This window comes from Mytilus californianus, unplaced genomic scaffold, assembly GCF_021869535.1.
Source record: "Mytilus californianus isolate M0D057914Y unplaced genomic scaffold, xbMytCali1.0.p SCAF_10, whole genome shotgun sequence".
NCBI classification, from domain to species: domain Eukaryota; kingdom Metazoa; phylum Mollusca; class Bivalvia; order Mytilida; family Mytilidae; genus Mytilus; species Mytilus californianus.
The window spans coordinates 23,021,908-23,038,696 of NW_026262582.1; the positions used below are offsets into that span (position 1 = coordinate 23,021,908).

At 32.8% G+C, this 16,789-nt stretch overlaps 1 protein-coding gene across 1 annotated transcript; it reads left to right on the plus strand.

The window, feature by feature from the left end:
• Positions 1-1,975: 1,975 nt before the first annotated feature.
• On the plus strand, positions 1,976-12,913 carry LOC127717785 (uncharacterized). The gene is made up of 3 exons (XM_052223615.1): positions 1,976-2,815; positions 6,915-7,667; positions 8,318-12,913. Exons 1-3 carry the CDS (start codon positions 2,129-2,131, stop codon positions 8,543-8,545), a joined length of 1,668 nt encoding a protein of 555 aa, XP_052079575.1. The 5' UTR covers positions 1,976-2,128; the 3' UTR covers positions 8,546-12,913.
• Positions 12,914-16,789: the final 3,876 nt, after the last annotated feature.

The window sequence follows — 16,789 nt, forward strand, 5'->3', positions numbered from 1 at the left end:
ATAGTATGTAAAGGGCATAATTATATCGGAAATCGTGGGAGATGAGTGAAGGACACTAACATGTGTCACATGATACAAGTTTCCAAGATGGAGCTTGGTAATTAGAAATTGCTTATTATACATTTTTGTAATGCTGGGGAATTTTATAGATGCATTAGTTTTACTCATTGTTGAATGCCATACCGTGAACACCCTCGTCCGTTTGTCTCTGGTGGATATTTTTCTCATTAGAAATCTAACTACATCTCCTTAATATGGTTATATTATAAGCCGATCGAATGATACGGTTATATATTTGCAAAATATGTCAAGGGCATGAATGTTTTTTGCAAACAAGTAAATTAAATGAAGACAATCGGAAAAACGGATACACGGTAGACATTATTTTATTAGATGAACTGATTACCAAATATCAAGAAGCTACAGAAGCTGATGGAATGCCATGACACTTTTTGGCTTAAAGAGATAAACTAACATATGCCATTACGTCACACGAGAGTACATGCTTACAAGACATAGATTTTGATTCTTTATCTTTATATCTCGATCCTTTGTTAGTAAGAGCGCACTCGTCTAAACTCGGCCGCTTTTCGATCTAACAAAGAAAGAGAGTAGCAGACTCGCCCGAGGATAGCCTAATTTTGAATAAGGACGACCAGTCTCTCATTGTGTACCATATAAAACATTGCTTCTATAAAGTTACACCCCAGTTCTATTGTTATACTTCATAGTTTCTATTTCTGAAACAAGTGTAAATTGAATAGATCTATTGTTACGAATAACAATGGATTTCTGGAAACCCCGGCTTCTACATCCAGAAAACACAGTCCATTGTTATTCATAACAATAGAAATTGTTTTTTTTTAATAGCATGAACATAAGAGATTACTAATAGTGTTCACTACAAGTTGTTTCAAGACATATTAAAAAAAAAAACATTTCAGGAAATTCCAATAGCGAAAAAATGTTTAGCATCTATTTTGAAAAAAAAAATCATTTAAATGCTCCTTTGCTTAAAGCTTAAATTTTAATCCCATATGGCAATGTCTGAAAGAACATACATGTAAATAACTTTTATTTGAATTATACATTAAAAACATATAGTTTTCATTTGGACTAAGTCTTAATCATAAAATAAATATTAATGTTTGGATTGTTGAAGACTAATGATGGCACCCACGGGCGGATCCAACTATTTTTAAAAGGGAGTCCCAACCCAGGACAAAAGAGGGGGGTTCCAGTCATATGTCTCCAGTCTAAAGCATTGATCGTAAAAAAAGGTGTTCCAACCCCCGGACCTCCCCTTTCTGGATGGCCCCAAAAAAGGGGGGTTCCTACATATGCAATCTGTATTTTTGTATGTTAAGCGTGTCCGGTTGTCGGGTTTCTAATCCAGACACACATATCCCTCAGTATGTTCGAATGTGAATGTTTGTTTAATGTTGAGAAGAGAGAGGGGGCTTATTATGCACAAGCACTTAGTCCTGGAAATATATAAAGTTTGAAGTCGTTTAAACATAGTAACCGTTTATTTCTGTATAATAAATGAAACCAGAAATAAAAGGGTTTAAACGAAGTTGCATGTTACATGTCGAAGCATACTTTCTATAGCATTTACTAAGAAAACTGTACATGTCTATTTATAAAAAATAATTTACGTCCATTTCAGTTAAAAATGAATTTAGTTTCTCACAAAACATATGATCCCTTGCCCTCATTGATACAATGGTAATGTCTTATATACCACTACTTGATCTCTGAAATGATAAGAAAGCCTAACTAATTTAACTAGACCATAGTTCTTGAATTAACATAAGCGAACTGTGGACTAGTTTTAAAAGTCACTGTGTATATTTAGAATTAGAATTTTTGTGTCTTTGCTTTGAAGGTCGGTTACCTTACGATTCACTACTTAGTGGACACATAGGGGAAATGCGTACTTCCTTTTACTTAAACTTTATTACAGATCAGTTACTCATTGTCACACAAGCTTTGTGCATCCGCCCATTGGTCATATTCATTCGCCTTACCTGTAATATATGTTTGACTTGTATTGATTGTGTATATAAATCGTAAATTGAAGAAAAATCAATAATCCAGAAAATTGTAGTTAAGTTAAAAAGTTGTAATGGGGAAATTACATGCAATAAGTTACGGTAGCGTTTTCTTTATTATTTGCGGAATTTTAAGTCCATTAGCAGCAGCTGATGATGGAAATGGAACAATCTCTGGCGCCGGAGTATATGTTAAAGTATTAGGTCAGTCTGGGAAAATTATGATGAGCCGGTCTGAAAATATTGAGTCCGATGAAAATAGAGTAACAGTCGAAATGGACGAAATTAAAGAAACAGATATGAATGGGAACCCAGTGGGAGCCGGTGGTGCTCCAGCCACAAAACACAGCTTCAACACCTTTGCCAACCAAGAGTTTGAGTATAGTGAAGTTGGAGATGGAGAATTCGAGAATATTTCGGCTAAGACTTTCAATTTTTCTGCGACTATTGATAAAGGCGCAAAACTTGTTGTTGACGTGTTTATTTTTACCGAAAATGGAACTTATAGTCTTAATGGTGAAAACACAACAGTTTCAGAAGGAACTGTCAAATTTAACATTCACATTGAAAATTGGACATTTTGTGGCGCCGGCGTCACATGTAATAAGGGATCGACAACTGAAATTGGGAAATATATAGACTTTACAATTGCCATTAAAGGAAAAGGAGCATCTCCGCAGAAGAAAACTGGTGGCGGGAAAAAGACAACTGCAGACGAATACGATCTTGGAAGTGGTAGCAGTGTGATCATATCAGACAAGGTGAGACTTACTGATATCAATCTTTTGGATATCTATGAGGGTCTGGATGGGGGTTCTTTATTTTTGTATTCTTTAATTTTTTAGGCCATTTTCCTCTATTCGTTATACTTTTTGCCCATTATTCTCAATTCTTTATTTTTTTGGTACATTTTTCTCTATTCTTTATATTTTTTGCCAATTATTATCTATTCTGTAAACCCCCATCCACACCCTCATCTATTCAAAGCACCTGCTCATGCGATTCTTCCTTTTGACTGATCTTAGCCCAAAAAAATAAATAATATGAAACATACCGACGTACTACAGATGTTCGCTTCCGTCACGATTTCAATTTTCCACATTTTTGTGTAATGTCTCAGGCATTTTCCTCAGTTATGCATTGAGAAAAATTAATTATCCAGCAACCCACTGTAAAACTTGTATTAAAACATATATTTCGAATACTCTTCTGAAAAAGTATTTAGAGATTTTTTTATTTTTGATAACCTTTTCATACAGTTTTTTTCCCGACAAAAATAATTTAATTTATTACATTGGTTGCAATGAATTACATTGATTTCCCAGTGAAATAAAAACCGATAATTTCACATGTGAAATAAACGTGGTTATTTCACTCCTCTGACGTCATACAACAATAGGCGTTGTCAGGACGTCGATAACGTCGGATCAAAACAAATTGTGAATGCGTAGAAAAAGATATAGTTCCTTACATTTTCTACTTTAATTTCATAAAAAAGCCATTTGCCAATGTAATAAAAAGAATAACTAATCAAAGAATTCAAATATCGAAAAATATTCAACTCGTGACCGAACAACACTGATAATTAACTCATGCGCTACGCGCATTCGTGAATTAATGTGTTGTTCGGTCACTCGTTGAATATTTTTCTCTATTTGAATTCTTCGATTAGTTATTCTATAAATATTGAATTCTGTTTGCCGAAAAACTAAAACGTTTCTTCCTATTTAAGCTAGAACTACTGCCTCTTATTTAACTTCCTTTTTACAAATATTTTTTATCAAATATTTTTTATCATGCAAATTAAAAAATACTCGTAACGTTAAAGATCAAATATTTAAGCTATTGTTATTTATTATCTGTTGATTGAGAATGTTAGTATTGTGTTTGGCGACTGTACATGTTATTTTGATTCAAGGAACGTTGTTTATGTTGTTAATATACGATATATACATGGTGTAAGCCCTTTATTGGGCGAACATTGTGTTAACATTCATCATACATTGACAAGAAGGCGTGTGAATACTTGACCAATATACGAGGGGCATGACTTGCTTTTTGGATGTGGTATATACGGGGTAAAAAAGGGGGGATCTTGGATTTAGATGGTATAAAAGATGGGATGTGCGATATATGAGGTAAAAAAGTGGGATCTGGGAAAAAAGAGAACAAAAAGTGGGAATTGGAGGTGGGGAAAAAAATACAAAAAGGCGGGATTTTGAAAAGAGCACCCTCGTGTCACCCTTCAAATACTGCTTGAACTTAAACAATTCACCATCTGTAATAAGTAAATACTGGAAAAGAAAGGTTTTTACCAGCATTCAATGAAAAAAAGGCCATTGATTTTTATGATTTATTTGCTTTCAGCTAAGCGTTATATTCTTTTGACGGAAGAGAGGGGAGAAGGCGGAGGGGCGAGACACTCCAGATCTTCCACTTTCAAATTTCTCGGCCAATTCATAAAGGGTTTGAATTAGTTTTATGTTATTTAAGGAAGAAGTTGTATTCATATCACTTTTAATTGTGACCTTCAAGGCTTGCAGACCCCTTTTTCTGTTGTTTTTAATGAAATGATGACGATGAATATAGATACATTAAATACGAAAGTAAACAAAAATAAAAATGTTAGCTGATCTAATTCACATTCGGTTAAAAAAATCATTGACACGGATGTAAACATTTTGTCATAAATGACCGGTTTCAGTCCCAATATGGGATTTTAAATGGTGCATGAACTCAACCGTTAAGTCATTCACATTTTTTTTTCTTTAAAAAACTATGGTCCATATTTAAAAAAAAGATAATGTCATTGCGTATTTGACAAATTTTCAGTTTGAATTTTCTATAGAAAACACATTTATAATATTGAAATAATATGTTTTGTCGGTTTCAATCAAAAGCCAACTCACATTTTATTTTCTTCGTTTTACTTTTTTTTTTTTGTTAACATTTTTGGTTTAAAAAAACTTCCTGATCACGATTTTCTTTTCATCATTCAACCAAAACTTAATTTGGTTTAAAAAAGAAACATGCATTATTCATTTATGAAATACACCCGAATTTAAAAATAGGCGTATATGACTTGGTCATATATAGGGAGATGTGGTATGATTGACGATGAGACAAGTATCCATCCACCAGAGCAAAAATTTATGACACGGGTATTAGAAATTAAACGCTATTTTACGATCCCATTATTTTCTGTTTATTATACGATTTTATTGATTTACGCTTTGACAAATTAAATATTTCAAATTACACAATATCGTCTTCTGCACACGGCTTCAAATTTGTTTACAGCATATTTTTCATTCCTTTTCCTTAATTATTCCATTTTAAGCACTAGGATAGGGGATGATGACACTTTGTTAAGTCATAACAAAAAATATGAATATTTAGAGTTACCTCCCGTACAAAAGAGATAGATAGGATCTTTTTTTTTATATTTTGCTCAATTTCTCTACTTGAATATCTGGGGATCACATGAAATGTCTCGTTTCACAACCAAAAGCGCAAATCAAAAACTTTTATGTTACCATTCTCAGATGTGATATGATTGCCAATGAGAGAACTATCCACCATTTAGTGTTTGTCAAACTGCTATATAACCAGTGTAATTTTTCTGATAAATTGGTTGGTTCAAATTTTTAGAAATTTTTATGTTTGTCAAAGGGTCAAAGTAAATACTTTGCCAAAATTTTATGAAAATTAAACGAGCCAAATTAATTTTAGTGAAGGTTTTGGGTACCACCTTAAATGTATTTGGAATGAAGATATTTGTCTTTTCCCTTACGTCTTTAGTTAGTTGACCGTAAAGTGTTGCGACTTGTTTTGATCTGAATTAAAGATGTGCCCGGCTTTTTATCGATTTATTGATTTTGTTTTTTTTTGTTTTAACGCTCCTTTCGGCATTCTTTGCTATACGGCGGGAAACAGTTTGTATTGGCGGAGGAAGCCGGTATACCCGATGAGACCTACCTTTTTTCGACAGGAAAGGCTTACAACTCAAGTCATTTATTATTTAAGATCGGAGTTGAACACACCTTGCCGCCAGGGTTTGAACTTTCAATTAACCTTAAGATACAATTGAGAATGGTCTTGATAGGGTAGTGATCACTGTTGGCAGAAGTTGAACTACATGAACAACTCTAGGTGTGCCTTCCTTATTCAAGAAATTTTATGAACATTGAAATAAATATGTTTGGTAAAAAAAAATGAAAAGTTATGTACTTTAAATTCAGTAAAGCGCATCTGTAAAATTTATTGATACCCGCTCTTTAGCCTATATCTAAGTAGTATTTTTACTTCATGGTTAATGTTTTTGTTTACTCCCAGATATGTAAATTGTGTTTAGTACTTAATTTTTTTTAAAGTACAAATAAATACTTTTTTGAAAGTCCTTACGTAGTCGTTATCGTTTAGAAATTTGTATGCCATTTTTTATAATTTCAAACATCATTTTCATTTGTTTTATAGTTTTTTTTTTTGTTTTTTTTTTTTGTTTGTTTTTGTTTGTTTGTTTGTTTTTTATTTTGTTTTGTTTGTTTTTTGTTTTGTTTTGTTTCGATTCCCAGGCAGCATAATTCCTCCGTGTTTTGTTAGTAATCGTTATTTATAAAGTGTTGTTTTCGTTTTTGTGACCTATGTATATATCCTGTGCAGAATCTTACCAAAATATTACATATAATCATTGTATCAAAAATGTTTTGACATCCGTTTTCTTTAGCCACCTCTTATTGACCTGGAATTAGCAAGTTTTATTGTTATACTGTACCACAAGGATCGCAAATTGATCTCCGATGTTAATTAATTAAGTTTTTTTTCTCATAATTACAATAACTGTTATTATTTATACTAAAGGTTCAATATGACGATAATGGTAACTGGGTAGCAACACCATCTGGATATCCCAAACTGGAACAAAAAGGTGCAAAAACACTTTTTGTCTTCCGTTTTGACAAATTTTCAAAGAGTGTATTGTACGACCCACAAGTTGATTTAGGAAAGTCACCTGATACCCCTGACACGCCCACAACGGACAGGGAAACCAATGCAGAAGGTGTTTGGGTCAAAGTTTTAGGAAAGTCGGGTAAAATTCAAGTAGGAAATAGGCAAAACCCGTCACAAGATCCGAACAGAATTACCATTGAATTTTCTGAACTGAAAGAAAAGAAAACAGACGGTAGTGACATACAAGACAATAAGCACAGATTTAACAACTTTGCCGTCACAGACTTTCAGTTCACATCACCAATAGATTCAGAATTCATGAATCTGACAGTGAAAAAATTTACTTTCAGCGCAACACTGAATTCCGAAGGTGCTATGCTGGAGACTGAAGTTCTTATATTTCGAGAAGACGGTGACATAAATCTTGGAAATGAAACTACAATGGTGAAAAAAGGAAATATGAAATTCAGCACAACAATCAAAGACTGGAAGTTTTGTGGACAGGGTGCTACAACCTGCTCTCAAAGCGAGACTGGCGAATTCTTAGACTTTGGAATGATCATTAAAGGCAAAGGTACTCCGAAGAAAAAACAAGACAGCGATAAAGGTAATGCCGAAGAATATGACCTTGGTGAAGACAGTTCGGTGGTCATGTCAAGAAAGGTAAGAGCCGAATATTCAAGTGTGCATTTAAAATACCATTGAAGTATTAAAAAGTAATTATATTTTTCTTCGGTTGTTCTCAGAGATTAAAGATTGAACAGTTTGTCTTATATTTCTTGTGAAACTTCTGTTAATTAGTAACTGACAATAGCAACTTATTCAATCGTACCTTTATCAATAGAGCTTAAGAGAACATCATATTTACATCTTACTTAATCTTAAATCAGAGATGATGAACATTAATTTTGATGATTGGCCTGTTTTAAACATGTACATTATAATTTATATAATTTTCATCTGTACTTTTCCTGCATGTACCATGTAAACTAAAAACATAGAAATGTACACCTACTATGTACTAATATGCAATGGCATTATTTTGCATAACAAAAGAATAATCATTACGACTTCTTGTAATAGAGCAGATAGATCATGGGTATATATTGAACAAAATCACAATGGCGGTACTATACTGAATGAACAAAATGTGTAAAACATCAAGATTAAAAGCAACAACAAAAAACTGGCAATGAATATGGGTATCCTGACTATAAACCGACAAAATTCCATATGTATATATATGTTATATGTATAATGCTTATAGTGTTTTACAGATATGTTTCCAATTATGTTTTATTCTTCTTGTATAGGTCAAATACAACACTGATGATTGGACAACAATGGCATCTGGATATCCAATGGTTATGACTCAGGGCAGTAAACAAATATTTTACATTCGTCTAAACAAGTTCACAGGGACAGCTTACTATGACCCAACAGTAATATACAGTCTTGGGGATACTGGTGGCAGCTCCCGTAATTGTGTATCATTATTCACGTGTTTTCTTTTTGCATTTCTTAATGTATTTTTGTTGTAAATAACATTTGACTAAGCTGTAACTGGTATTATGTTAATGGCATGACAACGACCTGTGACAGTTTTCGTAGGCCCAGGTTCGACGTTTGACGTTTTTACAGGCTAAACATACTACATGTAACACTATTATGGACTGTGTGGTTTCTTATCGAAAATTATACGACTTAATTCATAGAAAACGCAAGGTTTCCGGATTGCTCGTGCCATACGATTGATTTTTTTATCTTTGTATTTTTTAGATAAAACTACATTATAATAGCAGTTCGGGCTTTTCATTACACGAAAAGCTTACGACTAAACTATTGTCGTTTATCTAGAATTACTTGTGTTTTCTTTACTTGCATCATTAGAATGATACTATTATTATTTTTTCAATGGCTACAGTATATGTAAGGCAAGCTCCAGTATGCAAGAAACTTCTTCATAAACTATGAAAGACAACTTAAACGACACATAGAGGCATCAATAACTTTCTGAATCAGTTCGGATTACACTGTTCTTGTGATGTCCTTCTCACCCTCCACATTAACTATAGAATCGTTCCAAGATTATAAATGTACTTGTTACAACTGCTTACAAACAATCAATTCAAATAAATCAAGAATTTTAATACTCGTGTCCCACTAAAAACTGAGAAGACAGTTTTTTTCTAAGTCATGATGTTATGTTGGTAAGTGTCTATTCCATGTCAACGAAGTTTCTTTTGGGCTATAAATGACAAAGGTTAATATGACAAGCGCCTTATTTATAATTTGCCGTACAATAACATTGGTGATAGATTTTTAAAGAGGATTCTTTAAAAGATTCCCATTATGTTAATATATTTTGTCCAGAACTGGATGGAAATTGGAAGTAAAGATTGGTAAATTATTTTGGAGGACAAAATTGTTTCGCGTCCCCATTTTTAAGAGTCAGTTTAAACCTTTAGATACTAGTATATATTTACATAGAACGTTACAAATGGCTTGTCAAAACGTGTCGAACAGACAGATAAATTGTATCATCCCTATCGAATCAAAAGTACAAAAAGACCATTCTGTCAGATAGCGTTGTACTCTGTAAATGATTTCTATGCTTATTAACCAATGAGGGATGAAAATAAAGCGTAGACGTATGTGTGTGTGTTTGTGTGAGCAAGATTGTTAATTTTGAGAATGTTGAAAGTTAAGTTCGAGAATATTGATAATTTTTTATTGAATTATTATTGTATTATATATCGTCTTTGTAAATTAGTACAATCTGTTACAGTATAATGTTGATATCAGTAACATGAGTCAGCTTATTTACTTTATACAAATCGAACTGACTATACTGTGGACAATCTATACTGGAAATTTGATAGAACTAAACTGGTATAACGGGTCTGGTTTCTAAATCGTTCAACACTTTTATCATTTTATTCTAGGAAATACAATCATTTTTATTTTAAATGAATTGATAATATAATTTAGCTATCAATGTAAAACTGTTTTTGAAGTCGTCCGTTAACCTGAAAAATATATATATATTAGGGATGTCAACGAGTATTCGAGTATCGCTCGGTAGTACCGAGTATCGAATACCAAAACGATACTCGACTAATCGGTTTCCTGTTAGAATATTGCTGTCTTCTTTATAAAAAATTGATCTTCTTGAGAACCTCTTTCGGAAAATTTAATAGGCATCACTTAATAATCCTACAAGTAAATAAAATACATTTTGTTTCGAATGCTTGTGCTAAATTATGATTTAAAATCCCTCCGAAAATACGTGGGCTATACCTAGGCTAACATTTTAAACTAAACATGTCTTAGGCATTCCGTCACATCGGTACCGTCAGAGAAAATATTTTCGTCTGCAAGACTGTTATTTACAAAGTTGCAAAACCGACTGTTCCCAATAATAGTTGACAAGAAAATATTTACAAATAAAATAAATTCGTTGCATCCTCTGGTGACCCTCAGTGAAAATTAAACTTTTAATAAATCCTTACGCCTTTGTAAGCATTAAATGTGTTTTCTTAACGATTACCAAATACAATGTACTATTCTTTGATATTGTTTTTCCTTTTTATGATTTTTAAATAGGTGCTCATTAAATTATATTGTTTAGATTATTATTTTTTAACTTAATTAGTACTTGTAGGTAATGAGCTAATAATTATTGTGTGTAATTCCTAGTCCCAGATACTTATCTAGATGGTTTTCCTTCCGTTGAGCAAAAAACCACAGAATTTAAAATACGTGTTTTCGTGTTGTAGATATATTCCCGAGCGAGTACTCGAGTATCGCTCGATAAAACCAACGAGTACTCGATTAGTAATTGTCACTGACATCCCTAATATATATACAAGTCTAAATTGAAAACAACGTTCAAACCTATAATTGCGTTGGATAAAAACCGCAATTTTTATACGTGTGCATGCAAAACAAATTTCTTGGTAGAGGGGTCTAAAAACAGCACAAACAACATTTACCAAAGGACCAAAAAGGTGAAAAAGTATATTTTAACAAAACGCATTTGACTAGCATATATATATATATATAAAAGTGCCTAGAAAATCAACCTAACAATGTTAGAGTAGATATGATTCTTTACTTCCTCCCCGGCCGGGGCTGAAACCTGTACTTTTCACTTCATACTTCTACGACAACACCGCCTAGCATTGCGCAGACGCTTTTACTGAAGAGATGAGTGGATGATAATTCCTTTACAATTAAATATACTTTGTGTATTGCGTTTAGATGTCCTTGTTTAATTCCTACGAGAAGGTAACACCTCCCGACACGAAAGCTGATTTTTTATCAGCTATAGTTAGAGGAGGGGATAAGGCGTCTGCGCAATGCTAGGCGGTGTTGTCGTAGAAGTATGAAGTGAAAAGTACAGGTTCCAGCCCCTGTCGGGGAGGAAGTAAAGAATCAGATCTGCTCTAACATTGTAAATAGATATAGGAAGATGTGGTATGAGTGCTAATGAGACAACTCTCCATCCAAGTTACAATTTATAAAAGTAAACCATTATAGGTCAAGGTACGGCCTTCAACACGGAGCATTGGCTCACACCGAACAGCAAGCTATAAAGGGCCCCAAAAAATTACTAGTGTAAAACCATTCAAACGAAAAAACTAACGGTCTAATCTATATAAATACGAGAAACGAGAAACACGTATGAACTACATAAACAGACGACAACTACTGTAATCAGATTCCTGACTTAGGACAGGTGCAAACATTTGCAGCGGGATTAAACGTTTTAATGGTACCAAACCTTCTCCCTTTTCTGAAACAATAGTATAACATCACAACATAGAAGAACACACTATAAAATATCAATTGGAAGGAAGTTTATTTTCTAGGCACTTTATAAATATTCTAACGCCTGGTATTTCTTAATCACAATTTACAGTTGTCACTACACATAGGCAGACATATATATATATATATATATATATATGTCGTTAAATGAAATTGGATTCCCTGCATTTATCATGCTTTTCAAAAACATATTGTCAAATCGCTGAAAGACTCCCCTCCTAAATTATTGAAAACTGTCATTCTGCATTGACAATAATACCTTAGTGTAAATTAGATACATCCATTCGGGCTAACGCCCTCAAGATGTATCTTATTCTAAATATTTGCAATCACTTGGACTCAATATGTTTGCCGACGGTACATATAGCTGCATGTATGAAATAAAGGTACTTTTGTCATTTTTTACAGATCTTTTTAATAAATTGTACCAAAGGATATGTCTAACCAAAATCAATAGATTTGTATCTGAAAGGCAAAACATAGCTTTTCTTCTTATATAATTTTAGTTTTTATTTAGAATGTCCTTCTTAATCTGGTCTTGAATAAATATTATAAATTTGGCAAACATATATGAAAATTGCAGTTTTGAGCCATCTTTATGCATTTATGATATGGTCATATGTTTAAAAATATGTCATAATATTGTAAGAAGTTCAAATATACTCACGAAACTGAATTACAGGAAATTTTAGGATTTTTTGAAAATGGCTCTGGTTCGAAAAAAAAATCAGGGGAAACTGACCCTGCCTCTTTGTAAATCTATGTTGCACGGTTTTCAAGATGTAAACATACGGGTGTATGTATATTTAACATTAATGAGAAGCATGACAGAATGTATGTTTATCCAGAATATTTCCGTACTAGCTTCATTCACTACATTTAAAGAAATCTCGATATTTTAGCCTATTTCATAAAAGTTCTCATTTGCTTTGATAATTTAAAAATATTGTATACTTTTTTCACAATAGTTATTATTTGCTTTGATAATTCACAACTGTTGTATACTTTTTTATATTCTGTATTTACATGTACATTGTATATGAGTATGGTGACGAATAAAGTTATTGTTTATAGAACGTGAGTTTTTGCTTTGGAGTACTCTCTAGAAGAATAATGATGTTGTACCCATTTATTGGCCCAGTCTCTGCATGAGCTATGTGTATACGAAGGATTCCAAGGATAATGTAGTTGGTCCCATTTTCTTCGACTTTTGTGTCCGCAGTTGTATCGGATATTTCAAGTACGAAACCTGCCTGATTGAAATGACGCTAATACCGATACCCCGAGTTGAGAGAATTCAACACTCTCCGCGTTAAACCCGTGCAAACTCTAGATGGATCTATCCATCATTCCCTCTATTTCAGATGGCAAACCAAGTAATATCCTTCCCTCAATACCACCTTAAAAATTTTGCAGTACTTATTTCTTTTATGCATTGTACAATACAGTCTCGTCGTAACATGCATGTAATATTTGCTGCAGGATGAAGTGTTTGCTGTTGCATGAAGTATTTGCCGCAGGATGACATACTTGCTGTGGATAAAATAGTTGCCCTTGCATAAAATATATGCTGCTGGATGATCTAGTTGCTACTTCAGGAAATATTTGCTGCTGGATGAAATATTTGCTGCTGCATGAAATAGTTGCTTCTGGATAAAATAGTTGCAGCTGCATGAAAAAGTTGCTACTTCATGAAAAAGTTGTTGCTGGATGAAATATTTGCTGCTGCATGAAATATTTACTGCTGGATGAAGTATTTTCTACTGCATGAAATAATTGCTACTTATTGAAATATTTTCTGCTGCATGAAATATTTGTTTCTGCATGAAATATTTGTTGCTGCATGAAATATTTGCTGCTAAGTGTTAAGCAAAACAAAAGCGACAAATAAGTATAAAGTCAATTTAAAATATGATAATAATGTTCAAGTAGTATCAGTGAGTATATGTTTTTCCAAAAAATATTTCTTAAACTTAATTTTTCAATAACGGTTTGGTTGCAAGTATTTATATATACCAAAAATCAAAAATGATGTTGTTCCTCCAAAACATCACTGGTTCCCTATGGTCAAGACAGTTTTATAGACTGTTTCATATTACATGTAATTTTAATTCTAATGTAAGTAAAAAAAAAAAAAAGATAAATGTTAGTAAATGACATCTACTTAAAAGATTTCATTTTGTGGTAGATAAAAATAATAAGTATGATGTATTTGTGTAAGTTTTTTTCCGGAAAGGAAAACAAAGAAAATTTTATCATCTATGGAGATAACCTTGTATACACATTCTGACGGAAGGCAATTTCCTTTCAACATATGCTACCTTGTCATACAAGTGAGCGGTTTAGCGCTATAAAACCAGGTTCAATCCACCATTTTCTACATTTGAAAATGCCTGTACCAAGTCAGGAATATGACAGTTATTGTCCATTCGTTTGATGTGTTTTATCATTTGATTTTGCCATTTGATTAGGGACTTTCCGTTTTGAATTTTCCTCGGAGTTCAGTATTTTTGTGATTTAACTTTTAAGTAGGCGTACAGTTTATACACGAACATGACCTTGAAAAATCTATCAATTACAGTATTTTGTTCCAATAAAAGGTTATATTATGTCAAAAGTTAGTTATATATATAGACATACATGACCTTGAAAAATATATCGCTATTTTCATACATTTGCCTTTCTGTGTGATAATTTTCTATTTCAGGCTATCTAGATGACGGTGTGGGTAGGGGTTTACATAATAGAGAATAATGGGCAAAAAATAAAGAAAAGATGATAATGAGGTGCTAAAATATAAAGAATAGAGAATAATGGTCAAAAAGTAAAAAGAATAGAGAAAAATGGCCTCAAAAATTAAAGAATACAGAAATGAAGGACTCCCATCCAGACCCACCTAGATGTGTCCAAAAGCTCAAGTGCCAATAGGCTTTCGAAATTCTATAATTTGAAATAACTTAAACATCCTCTAATTGCAATGGAAAAGAAAGGATGTGGTGTATCAATTCATAACACAAAATAATTACACGATCATGAAAAAAGGCAAGGGGAACTGCACCTCTATTGCTGTTATTTATATCAAAGACACAGGTAGGGATCAATCTTAAAGTAAAACTCCCACCTCGCTGCATCTTAACGATAGTTCCTAACTGACAACAAAGTTGAACGTAGTGTCTGAACAGTACTGAATTTTCCGCAGTGGATAAGTCTGAAAAATGTGTGAAAGTTTAGTCTTTAAAGAGAGAGAGAGAGAGAGTTGTTCAGATCAAAATTACCTTTTCAGGTTAAAATTAGTTTACTAAATTTACCCAATGCAGGTGCTTTTGGAACAACCCAGTGACTAACAATTAGGTATGTCAAATACAGAGTACGTTAATAATTATCAAAGCCATTGTAAGAGCCAAAGAAAACAGCAGAAACGGCTATTGTGGCCAACATAATTTAGTTATGGATGGTTCAGTGGCAAATATTTTATGAATATTCAGAAGAACAGAGTTACATTTAATCAATAAGGTACGTAGGTCGTTGAAAAATTATTGGTCGAAATAGTTTATCTGCAAACGTGAAATTAAATTATTTCTTCTGAAATAAGATAAGAACCACGCAATAGGCCGCAATGGTTCTCCAAAGGATTGTTGAAAGGGCTCGGATGTAATGGGCTTAATTCAGATAATCGAATTCACCCTTCCCTTCTTTTACAACTATTCATTTGATGTCTTTACTAGTAAACAAAGCCCTTATGTCTTATAAAAGTGTTTCCCTGACGATATAGTTAAAGATACTAGTAGTCAGTTGAATCAGATGTATATAGTAATGTACCCATCCACACCAGTCTGAGGGTTCACACACTACTTTAAATCCAAGAGCTTATGCATGCCACAAGATTGTCAGTATAATAAGTACCTTTTTCGAACCAAATGTTTGCTCCTATTTCTTAATTGCCTATTTTGGAATACACCACTGCAATGTAAGACAAAGAATGAAATTCCACTTTGCTAACAAGACTCGAAAACACCTAGTCAACGAAAGAGATACTAAAAAATCACTCATTGCTAAAAAAGGATATTATTATAATAGCTTATTTGTCGTTGTCCTTCAAGCTATTATTGCAAGCTTGATATGTATTGTATACGTATATTGATGTCGGAAGTATTTATAGAAAATCCGTCATATGTATTCAATTGAAACACAGTACAAAGCAGATTTGATTGCATTACTAAAATAATATCATGCAATATATTGAAAAGTTCTTCTCTTTTTTAAAAGAATCATGATGAATCAATTCTAAACATGCTAAATATAATCAGAAAATTCCATTTATTTCATTGTAGAAATTGAATAGCTTTATTTATTTTTACACATTGCCTAATTTCATCGTGACCAGAAAGGTAAACGAAACTTCTATGACCGATATTTCTTTGTAATACAAAGACACGCCCATTTTAATAGCTCTTTATGATTTTTTCAATCCTAATAAAAAGACAGAAATACTATTTTAATGCGCCCTAGATATGAAACTTTTCTTTGAGTGGAATACTCCAACTCATTGCTATTAACAGAAAAAAAATCAACGATAGTTGGGCTATATTTCAGAAAAAGTATATCATAAATTGTGGTGTGTGCGCTGTAATACCTTAGATAGTTCGTTGGAGAACGATTGTTGTAAATTTGTTACATATCATAAAAGATGTAAACATTCATATCAGGGTCAGAGTAAATAAACAGCAGATATTAATAAAAGTAACCCTCCAGTCAACATAAGCGCTTGCAGTGAACATTTTGATCGTTGTGGAATGGGGAAATTCTGAATACCTCCGTTTTATATAAAGTTTTTAAGAGAGTTAATCCTTCCGAATAAACAAAGTGAGAAGATTTTATAGAAAACGTGGTCTAAAGTTGAAAAAGTAGAAATGAATGTATCTGTACAGTGGAAGTCTGTAAAAAATAAGGAT